The 20,592-nt window shown below is 45.5% G+C and overlaps 2 protein-coding genes across 2 annotated transcripts in view; both read left to right on the plus strand.

The window, feature by feature from the left end:
• ZNF451 (zinc finger protein 451) overlaps positions 1–7,789 on the plus strand; it is a 33,492-nt gene extending 25,703 nt beyond the window's left edge. The window contains exons 14-15 of the mRNA XM_065730851.1: positions 5,293–5,367; positions 7,575–7,789. Coding sequence (XP_065586923.1) covers positions 5,293–5,367; positions 7,575–7,627 — 128 coding nt within the window. The 3' untranslated portion in view covers positions 7,628–7,789. The remainder of the gene's footprint in view (positions 1–5,292; positions 5,368–7,574) is intronic.
• Positions 7,790–13,698: 5,909 nt separating this feature from the next.
• On the plus strand, positions 13,699–18,581 carry BAG2 (BAG cochaperone 2). The gene is made up of 3 exons (XM_065730853.1): positions 13,699–13,929; positions 17,415–17,524; positions 17,705–18,581. The coding sequence occupies exons 1-3, from the start codon at positions 13,763–13,765 to the stop codon at positions 18,103–18,105; spliced, it is 678 nt and encodes a 225-aa protein (XP_065586925.1). The 5' UTR covers positions 13,699–13,762; the 3' UTR covers positions 18,106–18,581.
• Positions 18,582–20,592: the final 2,011 nt, after the last annotated feature.

Here is a 20,592-nt window from a genome sequence, read left to right on the forward strand (position 1 = left end):
CTGAGGCTTGGGAAGTACTGCTGTACTGTATCTTTCAAGGAAAGTGACTATGCTTGCTCCCATTTTTAGGGTTAATCTTCCTGATCACTGAGCTCTATACTCATACAAGATTTGCTTTCCTGATTTTTTTCCCTCTATCAGGAATTTGGCAATATATGAGAACAGTAGAGAGCAGAAGGATTTGGGAGAATGGGTACAATTGGGGTTTTATTTCTTAGCTGTTGCTTATTTAACAAAACATACTTGAGAAGAGGCCATATCTTAAGATGTCCTGACTGATAAATCGAGCAATTGCTGCTCCTCTGACCACAGAGGTTCTGGGAGCTACGGAGTGTGCTAAGCCTTTCTTGCAAGAGAAACAGGAAATGCCTGATTTCTTTAAGTTATATATTCTTATTTATGCTGTGTCTTCAAAGGTGCCAGCAAAAGCAGAAGTGTATGCTGGTGAAGTATGTGAAAGCTGAGGAAGTATGGGTAGGATGAGCAGATGGTGGGATGGGCTGGAGACCAGCTGAGTGGCCAAATCCACAGCGTGTGCTGGTGGTCAGTGGTGTAAAGCCTATCTGAAGGCTGGTAAATGGCAGTGTACTCTGGGAATCAGCACTAGATCCAGTCTTGTTTAACTTCTCCATGAATTAATTTGATGATGAGACAGAGTGTACCCTCAGAAAGTTTGCAGAAACACAAAACTGTGTCTGATAGATCAGGGGGACCTGGGCAGGCTGGAGAAGTGGGCTGACAGAAACCTTGTGATGTTCCACAAAGGGAAACAGTGAAGTCCTGCACCTGGGGAGGAACAACCCTGCTGCATGCTGAGGGTCAAGCATTTGGAAGGCAGCTCCTCAGAAAAGGAGCTGGGTGTCCTGGTAGACACAAGTGACCATGAGCCAGAAATGGTCTCTTGAAGCAAAGAAAGCCAACAGCTTCCTGAGCTGCATTCAGGGGACTGTATGGGCAGGTCAAGGGAGCTGATACTTCTGATTATTCAGCACTGGTGAAGCCATCCCTGTCCAGTTCTGGGCCTCCCCAGTAGAACGTCTTCTTGGAGGTGCCTCAAAGAAACACGGGCACAGCCCTGGGCATCTGTGGTTCTAAATGACTATAGTTGAGCAGGAAGGGGACAAGGTGGCTTCCAGAGGACCCTCCCAACCTCAGCCATTCTGTAATTCTGTGATGCTTGCATGGAGCGTATTGACTGGAATCCGAGATCTCCTGAAAGCAGAGTTCAGCCACAGGGTACAGGTGTCTACAAACAACATTAGATCAATCACAGTGGCCTGTACACTGTGGAAAGTCAGCTCAGTTTCTTCTGACTTAAAAATGCATCTGTTCAGTCAGTTGATCTGTCTCTTTGATTGATAACTGATGAGTTCCATACTTAGTTCTTGCTGTCCAGCCCCTAAAACAAGCTAAATTCCTGTCCCTCTTATGTCCTGTTCCCCCTCCTGTGTTGAAACGTTCCTGCTTAGGATTTTATTTTGCCTATAGGGAGCTCTTTATTCTGATTGTTACAGTCTTATTCCCTGTTTCAGCGGGGACATATTAGAACACCATTAAATCCTCTGGTACTTAAACATGAACTTCTTTTGTGCCTGCTTCATCAGACAGCCAACATGGTACCACTAATCTCTGCTCTGCTTAGGTTTGAGTATGGAGAGTGACGCTGGGGGCAAACATCGTGCTTTGGTTTTTGGATAGACAAAGTCAGTGCAATCTGAGATGCTGACAAGACTATGCATTAAAGACATCCTAGATAACGTTTGGCCATTCACTTACTTCTTCCTGAGTTAGCTGTTATGAACTCAAAGATTTAAAGGAGGTGGAAGTCTGTCAAATGGTGGCCAACCTGGAGATCACTGGAGGCAGAGTGTAGCTCATGAGACTTCTAACGCACTTTAGAGTCACCCTTGACTCTGAGCTGAGTTTTTCCCCCTTACAACTAGTAGTAATGATAAATCATGGAACAGGCAACTTGTTTTTAAGACATTGAGGTATATATGCAAACTGGCATGCAAAACCTCCATTCCAATACAGATGTGTACCCCATGTTATTACAACAGTATAATCAAGGTGGTGTGACTGGTTAAAAAAAAAGAACAACCAGAAAGGTGAGGCCTGAATGATTACCTAAGATTTTAAACTTTCTAAGTGAACTAAAGTAACTCATCTATAAATTGTTTGAATATTCAAAAGGATTCTAATCCACTTCAGTTAGTAACGTGCTATATTCTAAAAAAATGGGTCTCAAGCTTGCCTACTGCCTGTGTTGGCCAAGTCAGAAGTAAGCAGGAACGTGCTACGCTCCAGCACTGTGTCACTGGGTTGCCACTGTGATTTCTCTTGTAAATACTCTCTGATTGAATGACCAGTTCCAGGAAAGCCGACTTCTTTAACTGATATCTGAAATGAGCTACTGAACTTCTGACTGATTCTATCCTTTGCTATTTGACCAGCTATGCAAGTTGCAAGCTAAAGAACGTTGCCTTTCCAATCTGCCAACTGCTTTTGTCTGATTGCCTGGAAAAAAAAAAATATCTCCAGAAAAGTGCTCTGAATGCATATTTTTATTTAAAATGGCAGCAAACCAGAGAACCTCTTGTACTGTGCCTTGCTACTTAATGGTCTCAAGATCTCAATTCTTCCGTTATACTTAAGCCAAGAAATGAGTTAGGGAGTGATTGCCTCGTTATATCTCTAACAGATTGTCATAGGTGGAATTATCCATTTCACTTGTAAGAGAGAAGTGGCAATATATTTATTGATACAAAGCAGTGACTTAATAAAGCTTTAAATATGAGTAAGATGACAAGATTACAGGTGGAAAAGTATATTTATTTACAGCGTAAGATGGCAGGGGTCAATATGTTCAACCAGGATCCCTATTATATACCATTATCCCCTATCCCACTCCTATTGAGTGAAAGAGGTCAGGAGCCCAGCTGTGCCTGGATCCACTGCCAGTCCCATACTTGGGTCAGCGATTTATGTCTAAGGAATCATATGCGTGCATTCAATCTAAGATGCGATCTTAGTGAAGCTTAAACTGCCTAATTTCAGCAGCACTCAGTGATGGAAAAGCAGCAGTGGACACAAACTAGAAGAGGGGAAGTTCCATATGTACTTGAGGAAAAAGGTCTTTGTTTTGAGAGTGACAGGGCGCTGAAACAAACTGCCCAGAGAGAGTATGGAGTCTCCTCAGCAGACATTCAGAACCTACCTGGAGGCTTTCCTGTGTAACCTACTGTAGGACAAGATACTGGGAATACTGGCTGGTGGCAAGCTGGACATGACCTAGTGATGTGCTCTCACAACAAGGAAAGCCAGCTGTATCCTGGGCTGCAGCAAAAGTGTGGCCAGCAGGTTGAGGGAACTTATCCTGTCCCTCTGCTCTGTGCTGGTGAGGCCTCATCTGGAGTACTGCATCCAAACGTGGACCTGTTGGAGCGTATCCAGAGGAGGGACACAAAAATTATCCAAGGGATGAGGACAGCTGGGAGAGCTGGGGCTGTTCAGCCTGGAGAAGAGAAGGCTTCAGGGAGACCTGAGAGCAGCATTTCTGTATCCGAAGGGGTGCTACAGGGAAGAAGGGGATGGACTCATCAGCAGGACCTGTTGTGACAAAACAGTGGGAAATTGTTTCAAATGAAAAGAAGAGAGACTTAAATTGGATGTAAGAAAAATGTTTTTTGCAGTAGGGGTGGTGAAACACTGGAACAGGTTGCCCAGAGTTGTGTTGGGTACTCCATCCCTGGAGACATTAAAACTCAGGCTGGATCAGCATCCTGATAGAGCTGTACATGTCTCTGCTCATTGCAGGGGAGTTGGACTTGGTGACTTTGCTGTCACCTAGTTTGTGGTGATTGGTCAAACTGGGAAAAGGCCACAAACTGATGCATAGGAAGTTCTGCACAAATGTGTGTGGGAACTTCTTCACAGTGCAGTGACGGAGCAGTGGCACAGCTGCACAGAGAGGTGGTGGAGTCTCCTCTGGAGACATTCAAGACCCACCTGGACACCTACCTGTGCAACCTGGGCTAGGGAGCTGTTTCAGTAGGGGGGCTGGACTCAGTGACCTCTGGAGGTCCCTTCCAACCCCTACAACTCTGTGATTCTGTGGCTTAGGTTCCTTTCAACTCAAGATGATTTTATCATTCCATGAAATGCTGCTGTACTGCCCACTATCATGCAGGAGAGATGAAGGGGCTTGTGGGCTGCTCCCTATTTATGGGGTAACTGGTTGTCTCATAGCCATACTGCTTATGTCTAGCACTAAGGTTATGTTGTGGCTGGGGCGGTGCTGGATTCTCAGCAGCCAGCCAAAGCTGGAAAGCAACCAGTATGGCAGTGAAACGGTCAGGCTGGAGAAGGGAGAATGGGGGGGCACACCATCGTACTTCAGGACAATCTGGAGGATTAAAATGGTCATTAATGAGTGGGAGAAGCCACTTGTGTTGTCTTTTTTCTTTGTATTTTCTCTTGCTTTCTCACTTGATTTTAAAGGTGTTTGGTTTGGTTTTGTGTTTTTGTTGTTGTTGTTTGTTTGTTTGTTTGTTTTTCTTCTATTTTGTTTGCTTTGGTTGGTGATATACAGGGAGGTATCTTTCTACCCAGTAGTTGGCAGCTCCAAAAAGGCTTTGCAGGCAGTCTGCTAAAGCGACTGGAGAAAAATGTTTTTAACTGCAGTTATCCAGAGGTTTCTGGTATCTGTGGATTCATGAATTCTGTTTGATACTGGCTGCTGGGCTTCATTCCTGGAAATAGAGTCAGGAGTGCTGCTGCTCAGACGAGGTATATGTGTCAGAGGCCTGAAATTTTAGGAAGTCACTTTAAACACTTGTTTCAATGAAAGTCACACCGTCGGTGATTTAGATGTCTGTATCAGAGTGTCCCTTCAGTGCTTCTGCTGCTGTGGCCGTAGAGGAGACCTAGTTCGTTGTGAGTGTTATGCAACCTCATTACAGAGACCATCTCCCGAAACAGAAAGAGCCTCCAGGGAGAAATGAATACATGATGGGACTAATTGACTTGTTTGGGTTTTAACCCTTAGCTTTCTGAGACCCCATTTAAAACAAGTGTGAGAAAAAAAGAGTTTAGGTGCACCTAATCCCTACTAGACACTTCAAAATACAGCTGTATACCACATAGTTGAACTTGTTTTGCCGTGATTTCCGGATATTAACAAATACAGTTTGTATACAACCTTCAATGTTGTTACAGTAAAAGAAATGTGAGAGGTGTCTTTGTTTTCCTTCAGAAGCAGTGTTTAATTTATATTTAATTTGTGTATTTAAGATTCTGATAGTGAAGAGGATGACGATACCAAACAAACACTGAAAAGGAGTTTAGAAGAAACAAAGAAACAAGAAGGTCTGTTTCAATTTTTACTTCCTTTTCAAGAGTGCTATTATTTACAGAAGATTCAGAAGCTAAACTTAAAATCATTTTTATGTCAAGTGTCCTCTTAAGAATGCTCTCAAAAATATTCTGAGGAATCATGAGTAGTTAAGAATACTGTTGAGTTAAAAGGAAAAAATAATATCCTGTCTTGGAAAGTATGCCAGCAGACTCAACATTTATTTTTACTGTTTCACCACTGGGTATTGTGCAGTTAAGACATGAGCGAGCTCACTTGATACCAGTTAATATTAACTCTGACTGTGAGTAGCACTGTAGTTCAAAATAGGATATTGTATCTAAACAAAGCCCTGTTGTCTCCTGAAGGAGAGCTGCAGATGAATGCATGGGTTTGAATCAGCAGTACAGATATCTGCTCACATCGTATCTTTCCTTATTTAAAGTATTTTCATCCTTTTGCTGCCGTGCTTAATGCTGTGCTTGTACAGCATGGCCACTTAATTCTGATAACAGGTTACAGTGCACTTTGTCAATAACGTATTGCTTAAAAGGGTTGACTCTCACTTTCCACTTGATGGAAATAAACAAAAATAAATACTTTGTACAAGTGCAGTGATAAATAGAACAGAATCCCCCCAGAATGTATTCAATTACACATTTACAAACTGTTAATCAATAGTTCTTAATATGACATATTTTCCTGTAGTCCTGAAGGTGAGCTGTGCTCAGGTGCCCCCAGCATTGGATATTCCCATAAGTGGGTGGCATTTGGTACATACAAGTTGTCCCAGTTCTTCTATCTCTGTACAGAAGACATCTGAGCTTATGAACCAGTCTGGCTTCAGCTGTGTGCGTGGCTATAGCTTTGAGTAAGAGGGAATGAGGAGGCAAAATCAACCCCAGAAATGGATAAAAAAGAAAAAGAGCTTAGGAACTGCTGAGAGGAGAAAGTTGAATTGTTGGGGATAGAAAAAGTTGCTTCAGCAGCTCCAGGGAACACAGGACAATCCGGGTATCACTGTGAAATGAACTGTATGACATGAGTAACAGCGTCACAGTTTCAATCTTACTCTTTTTAACTGAACAGTCTGAGCGATTTAATGACAGCTTATTTTAATGTGAGCAGTTGCCTGTAGGTATGGCTTTGTTTCCGTGACTGTTCAAAAACTAACTTCACTCATTCTCAGTAGTATAAGATGTTGCTTACTGACATGAGTGAGCCTTTATTGATACCATTTCTTTTTCAAAACTAGACCTTGCAAAAAATCTTAAATCTGAACTTCAAGTTCAGGTGCATAACTATAATGGCAGTTTTTAAAATGTCTGTATATGTAGGCCAAATGTCATCCTGGAGTGCATTAAAAAGAGTGTGGCCAGCAGGTCAAAGGAGGTGATCTTCCCTGTCTATTCTGTCTCTATTCTGTCAGGCCACTGTGTCCAGTTCTGGGCTCCCCAGCTCAAAAAAGACAGGGATCTCCTGGAAGAGATTAATTTTTTTCTTTAATATTTCTGCCAGTATCAGTATCATTATTCACCGAGTTAACTTTGGGATATTTAATTCACTAATGCCAAACAGTTAGTGCCAAACACAACCTAAAGGTAAGGCTGAAATAGGGTTTCTGTCTGGAGAACCATGAAGAGAAGTTGTTAGTAAACAGGACGAGTCCCATGTATAAGGCTTGTTCTCAGCATCAGAAATGTTAGAGCCCTGAACATGACTATTCTTACTGTTAATGGCTTTATCTCTGCTTCCATCCTCCTAGTAGGAGTGATAACAGTAGTGTTAAATTACAATTTAGATAGCAGAGATAGTATTGATAAGGAACTGGAAAACACTGAAGCCCCTCTGCTAGTCTTGTGTGTCTGTCTTTTTTATCTCAATATTTTACTTCTAATGGTGCATACATATGTGTGCTAGTCTTGATATTTGACCAGTAAATACACAGTTACATTACAGTCTCAAACTAATCAGCAGACTGCCCCTAGTTAATGCAGTAGTAGTTTGTACAGGCTGTTTCTTTATGCTACCTTTCAAACATACCAAAAGAAGATGTAGGAAGGGAAATAATTCTCGTTTTGATTTTGTGCCTTTTTTTTCCAATCTGCTGATGCTGCCCACAGAAGCAACCTGTTGCTTTATGTAGTAATATTAATGCAGTTGTGTCTGACTAGTTATCAGCCATCGTTTGAAATTGCCATCTTTTTTTGTATTCATACAGAGGACGATGCAGAATTAGAAGAAGCCATCAAGAGAAGCCTTGAGGAAATGTAGATGAAAGTACTTCTGTATGCTCATACGATGTCATCAGAGCTGCTCATGGAAATGGAAGCTTGTTCATCTATTTACAAAGGCTTAGAAATTCTGTTTCAAAACATCTCTGTATCTTGAATTGTTACATCTACGTCATGTTCTCTGTCATGCTTATGGGCAGCTGGAGTTTATGGATCTCTGCTGCAATGTATTATGTATAAAAATACATTTTTAAGCCTTTTCATGTTCTGTTTCTAATGAATGATGGCTGAGTCTCACTGGTCTAGCTGTATAAGTTGTTGCCCAGTCAGTGGGCTGACGTTACTATGTGTTGTTTTTTATTTTGTTTTAATTATTTTATTAATTGGTTCTTTATATTTAGCTTTTCTGTCACAAAATGTGATTGTCTTTAATTTTCATGTGGTCTTTGCAGCAGATAAAAATAGAAAACTTCAATTGTCTCAGGCTGACATGCTTAGCTAATCTTGTTATAAAGAGAAGCTTAGTTCTCAGATGTATAAATGGAACAAATAGTCTCAAATCTTGTATGGATGGTCTTGCCTTATAGACCACAGTTTTTTTCTATATGCCGTCTGTTATGAATGGCAGAATTAGGACCACAAACTGCACAGAGTTTCTGTTATCTTTATTTTTATAAATGTGTCTATTTTTTCAATGGTAGCATGGAAGTGTTGGATTAGGTGGCTTAAACTTCACCGGGTTTCATACCTCTCTCTGATCTAAGGAAGGAACAGATTTGTAAGTGAACTTTCCAGTTCCAGTTTGAAATAGATGTGAATGAATTTAGGACGTATAATTCCTATATATTTAATGAGGTCCCTTCTGTTTATGAAGACGTGGCCTGGGATAAAGAACTTGTGTTCATTGTTTTTGTACTGTCCTTTTTTTTTTTTTAGGTGTCTAATTCTTTTCATGATTAAAATGTAGCTGTCTATGCCACCTTTCTTATTTCCTGCTTTTGAAATACTTCTGCAAGCTGTCCAGCTTTGCCAGCTTATTCAACTTCATGATGATTGTTGTCAGTCAGTAACAAGTCTCGATGTAACAGAATGCCAGCTTTTCTTTTTATTCATTACTCTGTGTGTTTGCTTGCAGCTGCTGTAAATGTAAATATTTATTATGCAAAGGAATACTTAACTTTTGGAGAGGAAGAGGAAAACTAGATTTTACTTGCCAACAGTTCCAAAGAGTTGGAATAACTACTGTATGCCATCATGATTAGAAAAGCTGAAAAACTGACACTGATTTTCCTGATGTATTTGCTGTCTCTCAAGCAACTTACCACATTCTGCACTAGTTTCATCTCTGAACTCATTTGCAGTCATTCAGCCTGAAGAAACGGTTGAACCTCCAGGAAACGGGTTGAACACCTTCAGTGAATTGGCTCTCAAAATGCTGCAGAGCCATGAGAATCTCGTGGTGTTTTTCCATGGCGTCAGCTGCTTGCTTTCCCACTGTACATTTTGAACTAATAGTTCAGTTTGGGGTGTGCAGCGCCATTCTGCTGCTGAGCAAGCACTATTCCAGAAGACACTGAGCTGCCTTCAGCTGATGACTCAAGCTAAATCAATTTCAAAAATTTTCACCCTGAAGTCTTCTGATATAGAGTGGAACGAGATAGAGTTTTCATTAGCCCAAGAAAGAGGTGTAGGGAAGATTTCTCCAGCACAGACAACTGAAGTTGCAAATTCTTTTACCATTAAAAAAATGTTCCATCTTAAGAAAGTTCTTCGCTTGACAACAGATGTCTAAATCCTTGCTAGATAGTCTTTGCTAGAGTCTGCTGTGTTACATCCTGAATATAAACTTTATTCCTCATGATACTTCATTCTGTCGTAGCATTTAAGGTTGATTTTACCTGACGAGCCTTGACTTAATAAATTGCATTAAAAAAGTTGTGTGCATATTGATTCTCTATCCTTGGAGCTGTAATTATTAAAGTTAGACTTGATGTACTGGCCTCCTCGTCTGCTTCCTGAAATGAGTAGTGAATCCCAACCTCGACTCCCGTGGCTCTAACAAACCAGCTAGAATTCTGTTCTGTATTCTTAGAGTAGTAGTCTGTAGAATTATCTGCATCTTGAAATCTGTCCTTATGTTCTTTGAGACTCAAGCTCTCTGAATTTTTTTTGCCAGGTTTTCTGCCACTGCAGGCCTCTGATAACTTCTGTTTCCAGCAGAAGAGAAAATGAGGATTCTTAAAACTCTGCATGCACAGACGTGTGGCTTGTTAGTCACCAGCTTCTCATGGTACTGCACCTTGTTCTTCAGCTGAAATAAGTGTCTTGTAAACATTTCTGCTTTGGAATTTAATGTTTCTGACTGGGAAATCTTGTTCAACTGGCTGAACTCTTTGAGGTTTGCCCTGGGTATTCTGTGAGATCCGTCTGCATTTATGAGCACAACTTGTATGTCACAAGAAGCTCGCCCAGCATCCCTTTGTTCTTTCTCTATTTAAGATAATTGGTTCTGTGCTGATGTTTATGTTACTGAAAAGTAATCATATGATGCGTTTTTACGTTTATCTATAATGAGGGAAAAATCTCATCTCTACCTGGCAGGCACCAGCAGCCCATTAATGCTCTCGAGTTCTGCTTCGTGCATGCCTAAGTACAACAAAACTCATACCATAGCCAGTCAAGGTTGGTACAAGGTTTTCATGTTGGTGCTGTACTACCCTATTCTTTCAGCTGAAAGAATACCACAATTTCATTCATATTCAGAGACAAGTTCAAATACCAGATGAATTGGTGCAGCTGTAACACGCTGGAGCCTCGAACTTCGTGTCTGCCCAGTTGCTTCTTTAGAGCTTAATAATAAATACAAGAATATGAAGGGATGAGATTAACTTACGATAAGCTACTTGCTTTGCATAGGTAGTAGCGGTATGTCTTTGGGTGATAACCTGATTTTCTTTGCTCTTCAATATGTACAGGAATGACCTCTCTTGTTCCTATAGCACCCGCAGAATGCAAACCTTTACCAAATCTTGACCAAATATGGTGAAGTTTTGAAGAGGTATGAAGTTACGCTGCCGTCTTTCTTAAAAGGAAGTGTTCTATCATCTGCTTACGCTGTCCTGGCAGTGTTTACAGTGACTGCTGTAAATTGGGAAGAGGTGAGGATGGATGATGAATTGTTTCAAAATTCATTTAGAAGAATTGGCTGCCATAAACACTGAGATGCATTCTGACAATTCTTTCCAGCTAAGTAGCTTCAATAAAGTCTTCATATTTCTTTAACGTTTCTCACCTTCCCCAACTTTCCTCTAGAAATTCTAATTCCAGAATGTTCTGGGTCAAATAATGTGGTCCAAGGTATTATAAAAGTGACAAGTATACAAGTGTGCACTCAGATGGCAAAGCTGGGCATACAGAGAACGTTAGATTTGAAGTTCTCTTTCTAAATTTGCGGACGTTTTCTTTCTCTGACTGCGGTATTGTATTTCCCGGGAGCTCCTCAGCTTGTGTTTTGCTCAGAGCTCTGTTGAAAACATGCCTAGCATCCGTGGCTGCACAGAATTCTCTGGCTCTTTTTCTGAGCTGTGTTCCTCTCCATGAGAACGAAGTGCTGCATGCCCTCAAATGGTCACACCAGCCTGGAGATGGATGCTGAGATAGAGGACCTCACTCAGACTTCTGACAAGCTTGGGACCGCAGGGCTTGCTTGCACAGTGAAATGACTGTGTGTACAGGCAAACACGAGCTAGCTTTAATTAGCATTGGTAGCAATAGCAGGAGGCACAGTAGCAGGTTCAGCAGGTGCTAAGTGAGGGGCCAGCCTCCTCTAACAGGCAGCATGTATTTTGATTGAAGACATACCCTAACAGCTCATGTTGGCCCATCTTTTCTCCTGATTCCTGTGCTCCAAACTAACTTTGGCTGGCTGGCCAAGGCTGCACCCCCATGGTGTGTATGAGGGTGGTTCTGTTTCCATAGCACCTGTGTATAAAGAAGTTTCTTCAGATGACGGTCCTGCATCTGAAGGGAGGAAAAGGATCTGTCGTGGCATTTCCATGGGTGTGGACATTCTCTTTGATCCTCTTCCATGACAGCTCATATGTAAGCGGTCAGGTATGTGACAAGGTATGTATCAGGTCTGGAATAAGACAGTGTTGGAATGGGATGCTGCTGTGTGGATCATTGCATGGCCTCTGGACTTCTATAGATCACATGTGTGAGGCCCAGGAAAGTTGTTCTTTCTGTTTTTTCCTCGACAAGATCTTGTGTGAGTGAATGAAAACCCTCTACACATTGCTTTGTTTTGTAAGTGGCATATCCTTTCCATGATGCTGTAGTTGTGAAACAAGAGAGCTGCTACTTCACTGTGAGATGCACACCTTCGTACAGACCCCTCCCTGGTGCCCATGGGGCTGGGTTGTGCAGGTCAGTCACAAACACAGCTATGGATGAGACAGGGACAGAGGGACATCAGCATGAACCAGCCCCGACCTGGCCATCATCTGCTTCATCACAGACTACGAGGAGTGTGAAATCTGTGCTTGGATTCAGGTGTGTTCAGGGCCCCTCCTCCTCCTATGGTCTTTTGGCCCTGCAGGGTCTAATTACCACCTTCTGTATCACCACACTTGCTTGCCTCCCTTTCCTCACAGACTGGCCCCTGCTTTTCTGCCCAACCACCTACAGTTTTTTAAGAGTGGTGACAACTACCCCTTTCTATATGTCACCATGAAACAGAGCACCTGAGGAGAAAGGAGGACATCTTCTCTCAGGGATAGGAAAAGCGGTTTCTAAATGGGCAAATACTGCAGGCTGCACAGACCACAGTCGTGAGTTTTGTCAGGAAGACCATTTCTTGCTTTTAATGCACATTTTGTTTCCATTGTTCTCTTCTCACTCCCAGGGTAAGAAGTACATTTTGCCAATCAGAGGTCACATGGGGTACGTTTGTACGCAGCTAAGAAGCCTTCTGTGCATGGATTTCATTGCAGCTCCTACCTGCAAGGAAAAAGAATTCCCAAGTATTCAGCTCCCAGTCACTTGATTTTTACTTTTTAAATACATAATAATTTGGTATAGAAATAATAGCAGTATCCTATGAAGAAATGATTGCAAATTGTGTCATGGCTTTCTGTGTTTTGTGTTTGGGGTGTGGGAAGTGGTATTAATCTCTGCTACAAAGACTGCAGTCAGATGGCTGGAGTGGTTATTCACATAAGCTCATGGGTTACGAGCCTCACTTATCCACCTATGTAAAACAAAGAAACGGGCAATTAATTTAACAAGAGGGACGAGATAGAGCTCTGAATGGACAAGCCTGAGAAAACAGCTATTTGGATTCACACAGGACCGACATACAAAGCAGTATGACTGCGCAACCTCCCAGCTGGGTGCCAAAAACTGGGCTGCTGGAGCCGTGCAGTACTTGCCCAAATCTGGAGCTAGGCATATGCAAATCCCTTTTTAAAGAGTCACAGCAATGGCGAGGAAACCTTGGGCTGCTGCAACTCGAGGAACAAGGGGTTCCTGTGGGAGCTGTCCCACATGGAGCAGTGGGTTGGACTCGCAACCCCTATGATTCTGCGATTCTGTGTAGTGAAATGTGGTCTCCCATCAGCGTCATTACTGACTGCGGTTCCACTGTGTTTCCTACCATTAAATGTACATACAGCTCTGCTGGGCATCCAGGGACAACAGAAACGATTTCCAGCTGGAGCCTTTCTGTATTAGGCTGCAGTGGTTGGAACTGCAAGGCAGGGTCTCCTGCAGCCAGCAGCAGCTAGGCGTGCTGCGCTGCTCACGGGAAGCAGTGTGGTTTTAAGTCACATTGCCAGTTCTTGCTCTGCTTACAGCCCGATTTCCCTGCCCTCCACATCTGCTACACTCCTTGTTCAAAGAGCACGAGACAGACACGAAGCTGTGCGAGCGGGTCCGGAGGAGGCCAAGAAACCATCAGAGGGCCGGCCCACAGGCTGAGGGAGCCGGGAGCGCGGAGAAGCCGCACTGGAGAAGCCCGGCGGGGCCGCGCCTCGAGGCGGGGCGCGGAGGCGGAGTGCCGCGGGGGCAGGCGGCGGGCGGGCTCCTTCTTTGGCCATGAGCGGCACGCCGCCATTCGTCCGCCGCCTGCGGGACGCGGGGAGGGAGCGGCCGCCGCCGCCGGCAGCGGGCGAGCGCTATGGCCCAGGCGAAGATCAGCGCCAAGGCGAGCGAGGGCGCGCCGCAGCAGCAGCAGCAGCAGCAGCCGCCGTCCGCCGGGCAGCTCCGAGGCCGCTTCTACCGCTCCACCTCCATGGCGGACCGCTCCAGCCGCCTGCTCGAGAACCTGGACCAGCTGGAGCTCAGGTGGGGCCGGGGGGGCGGGTTTGCCGCCGCTGTGTCACTTGTGAGTGCGACAGTGAGGACTGTACCTGGGCTAGGGAGCTGCTGTGCAGGGGGTTGGACTCGATCATCTCTAGAGGTCCCTTCCAGCCGCTGCAGTTCTGTGCTTCTGCGACTGCCGTAGCGCACCACGGGGTTGTTGGGGGTTCACGAAGGACTTGGCTGGCCTTCGCGAAGGGACCTTCCCTCCCCTCCGTGCTTTTCCTCAGGGCAGTGCTGGGCTGCCTTGGGCTGGTACCCACCAGCACACCGCCAGCGGGGTGCCCTGGCAGTTCCTGCCAGCATTTGAGGCAGCTCTGGGAGCTGTTGCTGGGTGGTGTGGCATGGCAGGCGTTGGCAGAGGCTGAGGATGTGCTGCTGCCCCGACTTACTGTGCAGTGCCAAGGGATCTCAGCAGCCCCTGGAAGCGGCTTTCTGTTTATGAGTCACTGCGTTCCTATGGCAGCGTGAAATGGACATCTAGTTCCAGGTCTAACGATGCACAGGCACAAACACAGGCTCCCGCTTTTGTTTTCTTTCTTTCCCTTTATAGCTTCTTGTACTTTTTCTCCTGTTCTCCACCGGATTAGCCTTTCCCCACTGCCCTAACCCCAGCCCAGCAGGAGCAGCTGAGGACAGCAGGCTAAACGGCCCCGCTTGGCTTCAGCACTTTGGCTGAGCTCTGTTTCAGGAGAAAAGCTGAGCCCTGCCTGGGTGTTCACAATTCTCTTTGAAAGTGCACCTCTACCTCCAGCAGGCGAGCTGCAGTGCGCTATTTCTGCAAGCCCGTGCTTAACGCGTTATTGCAGCTGTCCCAGGAAAGCGGATATCACGTTTCTGCTCCCGGAACAAAGCTCAGGCTGGCCCACCTGTTCCTCCAGGGAATGCTCTGCTCATGTCCATGGCATGCGGGGAAGAACGGCGTGGCACAACTCATCGTTCTCAGACCAAGGGAAGTCAGGAGTAAAGAATGGTTCTTTTAGTCTCAGACGATCCTCGGAATATCGAGCTTAATGCTGAAAGCAACAGATCCGCTCCAATAAGATTGTGATTGGATATTTTCACCTAGCAGAAAGAAGCCCGTACTGCTGCACTCCCCGCAGTAAGGCACAGACCTGACAGCCTTCCACAAGGAGCAGTCACCCTTGGACACTGTGCAGGTGCCCGCGCTGCCAGGGGAGCGTGTTGGGCAGGGACAGTGCAGGAGCCCACAGAAATGACCGCTGGTGTGACTGGGCGTGTAATCCTGTCTGTCAATCCGATACCCCCCTGTGACCTTTCTGGGCCCCCCTCACTGTGGGCAAAGGCTGTGTGTTGCCAGTTCAGATGGTACAGAGGTGCGGTTGTTTGTTTTCTTTCTTTCTCGAGGTGTTTGGTTATAAACTGATGTCAGTCAAAGGTGTGATTGGTAATTTTTTTTTTTAGTACACGGTCATCGCCTCTGCTAATCTGGCTTTGTGGGCCCTGTGTCACCAACTGGTAGCAGCAGTATTTTAGGCACTGTCTTTGGAAATAAGGCGGGTGAGAACGTGTGCTGCTGGGCCGCTTTCACGCTGCTCGTAGCAGAGCTGCTAGGAGCTGTGGGTCAGCCCGCTCGCTGAGTGGACCTTTGCATTTTAAGTCAGAGCAGTGCCATACCTGAGTTGATGTAAAAACACTGTTAAAAAGTGTCGTTCTTCACTTTTAACCTTAAGCTTTCTGAGGACCTAAGTAGACTTTCCAAGTTGTGACAATACTATTTTTTTTTTTTTTTGAAGACATGGTAAGGCAAGTATGGAAATATTGCCAGACTTCCTAAATTATAAAGCGCTGACAAAGCATGGGGTGACTCCACCTGCCTTATTACTCTTACCAACCCATCCAAAATAATAATTAAGAATATTTGCTCTTGGCAAGTATTTGCATTGCATTAACTTTTCCCATTCCTCCTCACATTAACATGAAAGGGAAGGCCTGAAGCGTGTGCTTTCACTGGGTAACTCAGCCTAAAGATTTCGTAAATCAGAGCTGTTCCTTGAGCTCGGTGTGTGTGAGGTGTGAATACTGAATGCTATGAGTTCCTGGCCCCACCTGCCTCTTCCCGATGCCTCCTTTCCCACAACCCCTGGGGAAGGAGCACCAGCTCGTCCTGTCCAACAGAAGAAGCTGTTGATGACTGTCACCATCCCGCTGCCCAGCTGTGGTGCCCACCAGTTGAGTGATACCAGGAGGAAAGACAAGTGCTTGTCAAGCACACGGCCAGCAAAGAGCACTCAAAAGCAACGAAGAGGAATGAACTGAAGAGAATTAGCAGTGCTTTGGTTTGCTTCCCCTTTGTGGGCAGGCTTAACTGATGTGTCAGGCTGGGTGCATTCTCTGGCTGTTCACAGCATCAGGGTTTCCCAGCTGTGTTGGAAAACCCCCAGGCCGTTGGGTTGGCCAGGCTGTGTGATGCTTTGTTTGGACCTGGGGTCTCTCTGCAGGCGCCCAGCCTCTGTTCCCCACGTGCTCCGGGTGACAACGCTCAGCACGAAAGCCTTCTCCTAGAAGGCACAGCAGGGAACGAGCCATGAGTTATGGGAAGGGACCCAGGTTTCTTGTATGGTGGTGGTGTTAATGTGCTGGAGCGCAGTGAAGAGTGACGATGCCGTGGCACGCAGCTGGGCAGCTCTGTGGCTGAACAGCTCTTGGTACAGTGGTGCCTCGTGCCCGTCCCCTTGGCAGCACTGTGTCAGTTTCAGCACGGTGCTGGGAAAGGAGTCCGATTTCAGAATGGCTCAACTTGCTTTCCTGCAGGCCCAGAAATAGGAGCTGACCATCGTGCTTCATCCTCTGTGAGTCACAGAGTCTCCTGCCAGTTTGCTGCATCACTTGTGGAGAGAAACTGTGATATTAAGGCAGGCACTCAGCAGGACGGCCCCGTAAAGGCAACAAAACACGCTCACCTTGCCTGTCTCGCCCTGCAAAGCAGCTATAGGGTTCCATAGCCATGCTTGTGGACAGCCTGTGGGGCCTGGATGTGGGTGGAAGTTCTCCTGCCCTGGAAGTGCTGGGAGCAGAGCCCAGGACGCAGCCTCCAGCCTGCACCCACAGGGGCTGTGGGGCCTTGCTGATGGTAATCCCCAGTTTGGTGTGGGCCCAGGCTGCAGGGATGGGTGCAGCCGGGCTCTGAGTACTTGGACTGGCAGTGCAGTAGGATGCAAGCACACTATTGGTAAAACAAATGATTTAAAGTTGAATTGCTGGTTGTTTTCTATTAATTGGCTAGTTTGTTCACTTATTAAATGAAGCTGTTACATAGGAGGAGGTCACTGAGTCAGAGAGCCTGGACCACAGATATTTGCAAGCTGACTGCACCTGGCAGTGGGGTTCTTCTGCTGTTTGTTTTGTTGAGTTTTTTTTGTTGTTTTGTTTTAAATTGAAAGATTTTGGCAGCTGTCTGGGGGAAAACCTGTTTTATTATTGAAAGACTTTGGTTTAACTATGCCCAGGGTAGAGGCTTTCCGTGACGCAGCATCTGCTATGGAACAAGAAAAAGAAACCCTGCTGGAAATGATCCACAACATACAGAACAGCCAGGACATGAGGCACATCAGCGAAGGTGAGAAGCCGATCTGAAGCTGACCTCCCTGAAAGCAGAATGCCAAGGGGAGCTGCTCCAGCACTAAAGGCTCCGTGCTGGGGCTGGCTGAGGTTACTGAAGGGCCTTCCCTCACCCTGGGGTCCCCTTTTCCTTTTTACTAATGACGGTAACGTGAGGTACCTTCTTCTTTCGCTTCAGGTGAGAGAGAGGAACTTAACCTGACCGCCAACCGCCTGATGGGCCGGACCCTCACCGTGGAGGTGTCAGTGGAAACCATCCGGAACGCCCAGCAGCAGGAGTCCCTCCTGCACGCCACCAAGATGATCGATGAAATCGTCAACAAGCTCCTGGATGATTTGGAAGATGCCAAAATCCGCTTAATGTCGCTTTATGGTGCGTGCACGTCCGACGTGCCGGCGGGACCCATCGATCAGAAATTTCAGTCCGTTGTAATTGGCTGCGCTATCGAGGATCAGAAGAAGATCAAAAGAAGGCTAGAGACTCTGCTCCGCAACCTGGAGAATTCTGAGAAGTCCATCACGTTGCTGGAGCATCAGAAATCCTCTATCCGGCACTCTTGCAACACCAAACAGGATTAAATTGCCTCGTGGCTGCTTCCGGCAAGCCACGGGGTGATCGAGTCTCCGTTAGAAGCACACGGGAGCTGAGGAAAATCCCTGTTGACAAATCCACACAGATCTCCACGTACACACGCACCAAAGTATGCTGGATGGCAAGGTGCGGGCGTTCTATGGGTTTCGGTAGCACTGGCATTTTATTTCAGCAATAAGGAATGCTGTCATGATTTCTTCTCTAGAGTTGATGCTGCTCTGTTGCAAGTTGTAACGTGCTTCTGCTGAACTGTCAGAATCAATCCACATCTTGCCTTTCCTTCATTCTCCTTTTAGAAAAGAAAAACAACTACAGTTGTTTTGTCATATACTGAGGTACCAGCTTTTCTCTGCTGCATACATAGTGTGTGAAATAGACTTCTGGGGGGGGGAAAAAAAGACAAATCATGGCAATAAACAACAACCAAAAAAAATCAATAAACCGTATATTGTATTTTCATAAACGACACAATGTCTTACTCATTACCACGCTGTTCATTGCACTCACAAGAGAAACACAGCTCCTGTTTGTCTCTGAGGAGGCTCAGGCCCCCCCGAGCAGCCTGTTGTGGTATTACTTCACTGCAGGGCTGCACTGCTCAGCCCTGACGGTCTCCAGTTGAAGCTGGGCTGTTGGTGCTGTGGGAGGGCAGAGCAGTGCCCTGGGTGTGAGGAAGCCTCCACACTTGCAGCAGTGCTCTCCCAGCATCTACCCGGGCTGGGAGCTCAGTGCAATTCCCTTTCACAGCCGCCGAGCTCTGTGTCTCTAGCCTGGGCTGCATGTGTGCTGTGGGGATCCCTGTGCTTCTCAGTCCATGTGCTTCAATGCTTAGAATGTTTCTTCAAGTTTTGTTTATTTTCTTGAGGCCATTATAGGGTTACTCAGGACATGCAGTTGTTTTTACTGCCCTCCTGCTGAAACTCTTCCCTGTATTGACTGCTGCAAGCATTCTTGTAGCACTCACTCACTGGTAAAACTGTGGCTTTGCTCTCGAGGACAAAATTAAGTCATCATCACAGTCTGCAGCGCAGCAGCTGAGGTGATAGCGTGGACTCAACTTATTTTGGCCTGATTACTCGTTAGTTTTTTAAATTATTTCTGATTTGCCTTCCACTTTCCCAAACCCTGTGTCATCTGCCCCACACGAGCTCTGCAACACATCTGCTATTGCTGTCCTCAGTGCTCTAAGCAGATGTGCCACGAGAGGAACATATTAAAGTTGGTATTCTTTTAGGGGCTATCTGTTGTCAAAACTGTAGCTGGAGCTCAGCAGGTGTAAGACAACTGGGTCTAAGGTGTAAGGGAATTGCTGAGTCACTGATTGAGCACCTGGAGGAAAGACCTGGTCAGCCCTGGGAGCGCAGGTGAATGCAGTCACCTCTTAGACCTCACTTAAGGGCTGACTGCCACCTCTGACCTCAAAATGCTCAGCACAAATAGGTTTGTTTTCTCCCATGAAAAGTTTCTGCTTCCCTAAAACACTGCTAAGCAATTCTTATTGGGGTGTTAAGCAAGCGAATGGTTTCTCTGTGTGCTAAACTGTATGCAGGAGGAAGCAGCGCTGTGTTACTTTCCAGATTGCTGGGGAAGAGGCAAACACAGATGCCACAAGTTCTACTTTAGATGAAATGAAGCGTGAAAATCAATGCACTGGTTACCCCCGTTTGTGTTCAGGAAATGCATCAGGCCTTTTAACAGGCTGCTAATTTAAGCCCTGTCACTATGTTAGCCGGATCAATTATGAAAACTAAAAAGACCTCAGGGAGCAGAACAGAATCCATATTTTCTGTTTGGGCTTTGTGGTGAAGAAAACAAGAGGCAGGGGCTCAGGAAATGCGTCTGGATCAGCTGGGGATGCCACACTGCCCTGAGGAGGGTGGGTGCCTGTGCCACGTGCTGCCTTGTGTCCCAGCTGCTGGCAGCACATGAACCAGACTTGGGCAGAGGTGTGTGGGCAGGCTCTGGTTGCACAACTGAGGGGTTACGACAATTTCTTGCTATTTAATGCACTGACACCTTAATATAACCACAAAAACAGTGACCTGTAATCTGACCCAGCAGTCAGCAGAGACCCATAATGAAGTCACACAGTACAACAACCAGCGTTACTTACAGGAGCAGCAGAGTTAACTGGCAGGGATTTTACAGGAATAGCATGTGCAGAATGTTCATTTTTAAGTATTTATTTCACCACTTGAGAATTTACTGTAAGATAGGTGGACTTGTTTTCTAAAAATATAATACATTTACTTGAGTTTGTGAAGGTGATAAACACAGTTGTGTACATCTCTCTTTAACCATTTAGGTCACTTGAACTTGTCCATAGGATTCTGTCATGTATTAGCAGCAGTGTGTCCTCATCTTGGCAATGAGAACAGCGTTCTCCTGGCCCACATCTCTGGGGTTGTTTTTTGTGGGGTTGGTTTATTTATTTAATAATTTTGAGCAGCTTCTGAGCCACATGTGCATCAGGA

Source organism: Cyrtonyx montezumae, unplaced genomic scaffold (genome assembly GCF_038088225.1).
Source record: "Cyrtonyx montezumae isolate F1298 unplaced genomic scaffold, pur_monq_1.0 scaffold_13, whole genome shotgun sequence".
In the NCBI taxonomy this organism is placed as follows: domain Eukaryota; kingdom Metazoa; phylum Chordata; class Aves; order Galliformes; family Odontophoridae; genus Cyrtonyx; species Cyrtonyx montezumae.

What these genes read in the sequence shown, in the direction of transcription:
- BAG2 (XM_065730853.1), top strand. Translation starts at nt 13,763, where the DNA reads ATGGCCCAGGCGAAGATCAGCGCCAAGGCGAGCGAGGGCGCGCCGCAG. An exon ending in CTGGACCAGCTGGAGCTCAG is followed by an intron (nt 13,930 to 17,414) that starts GTGGGGCCGGGG and finishes AACTATGCCCAG; the next exon opens with GGTAGAGGCTTTCCGTGACG. An exon ending in CATGAGGCACATCAGCGAAG is followed by an intron (nt 17,525 to 17,704) that starts GTGAGAAGCCGA and finishes CTTTCGCTTCAG; the next exon opens with GTGAGAGAGAGGAACTTAAC.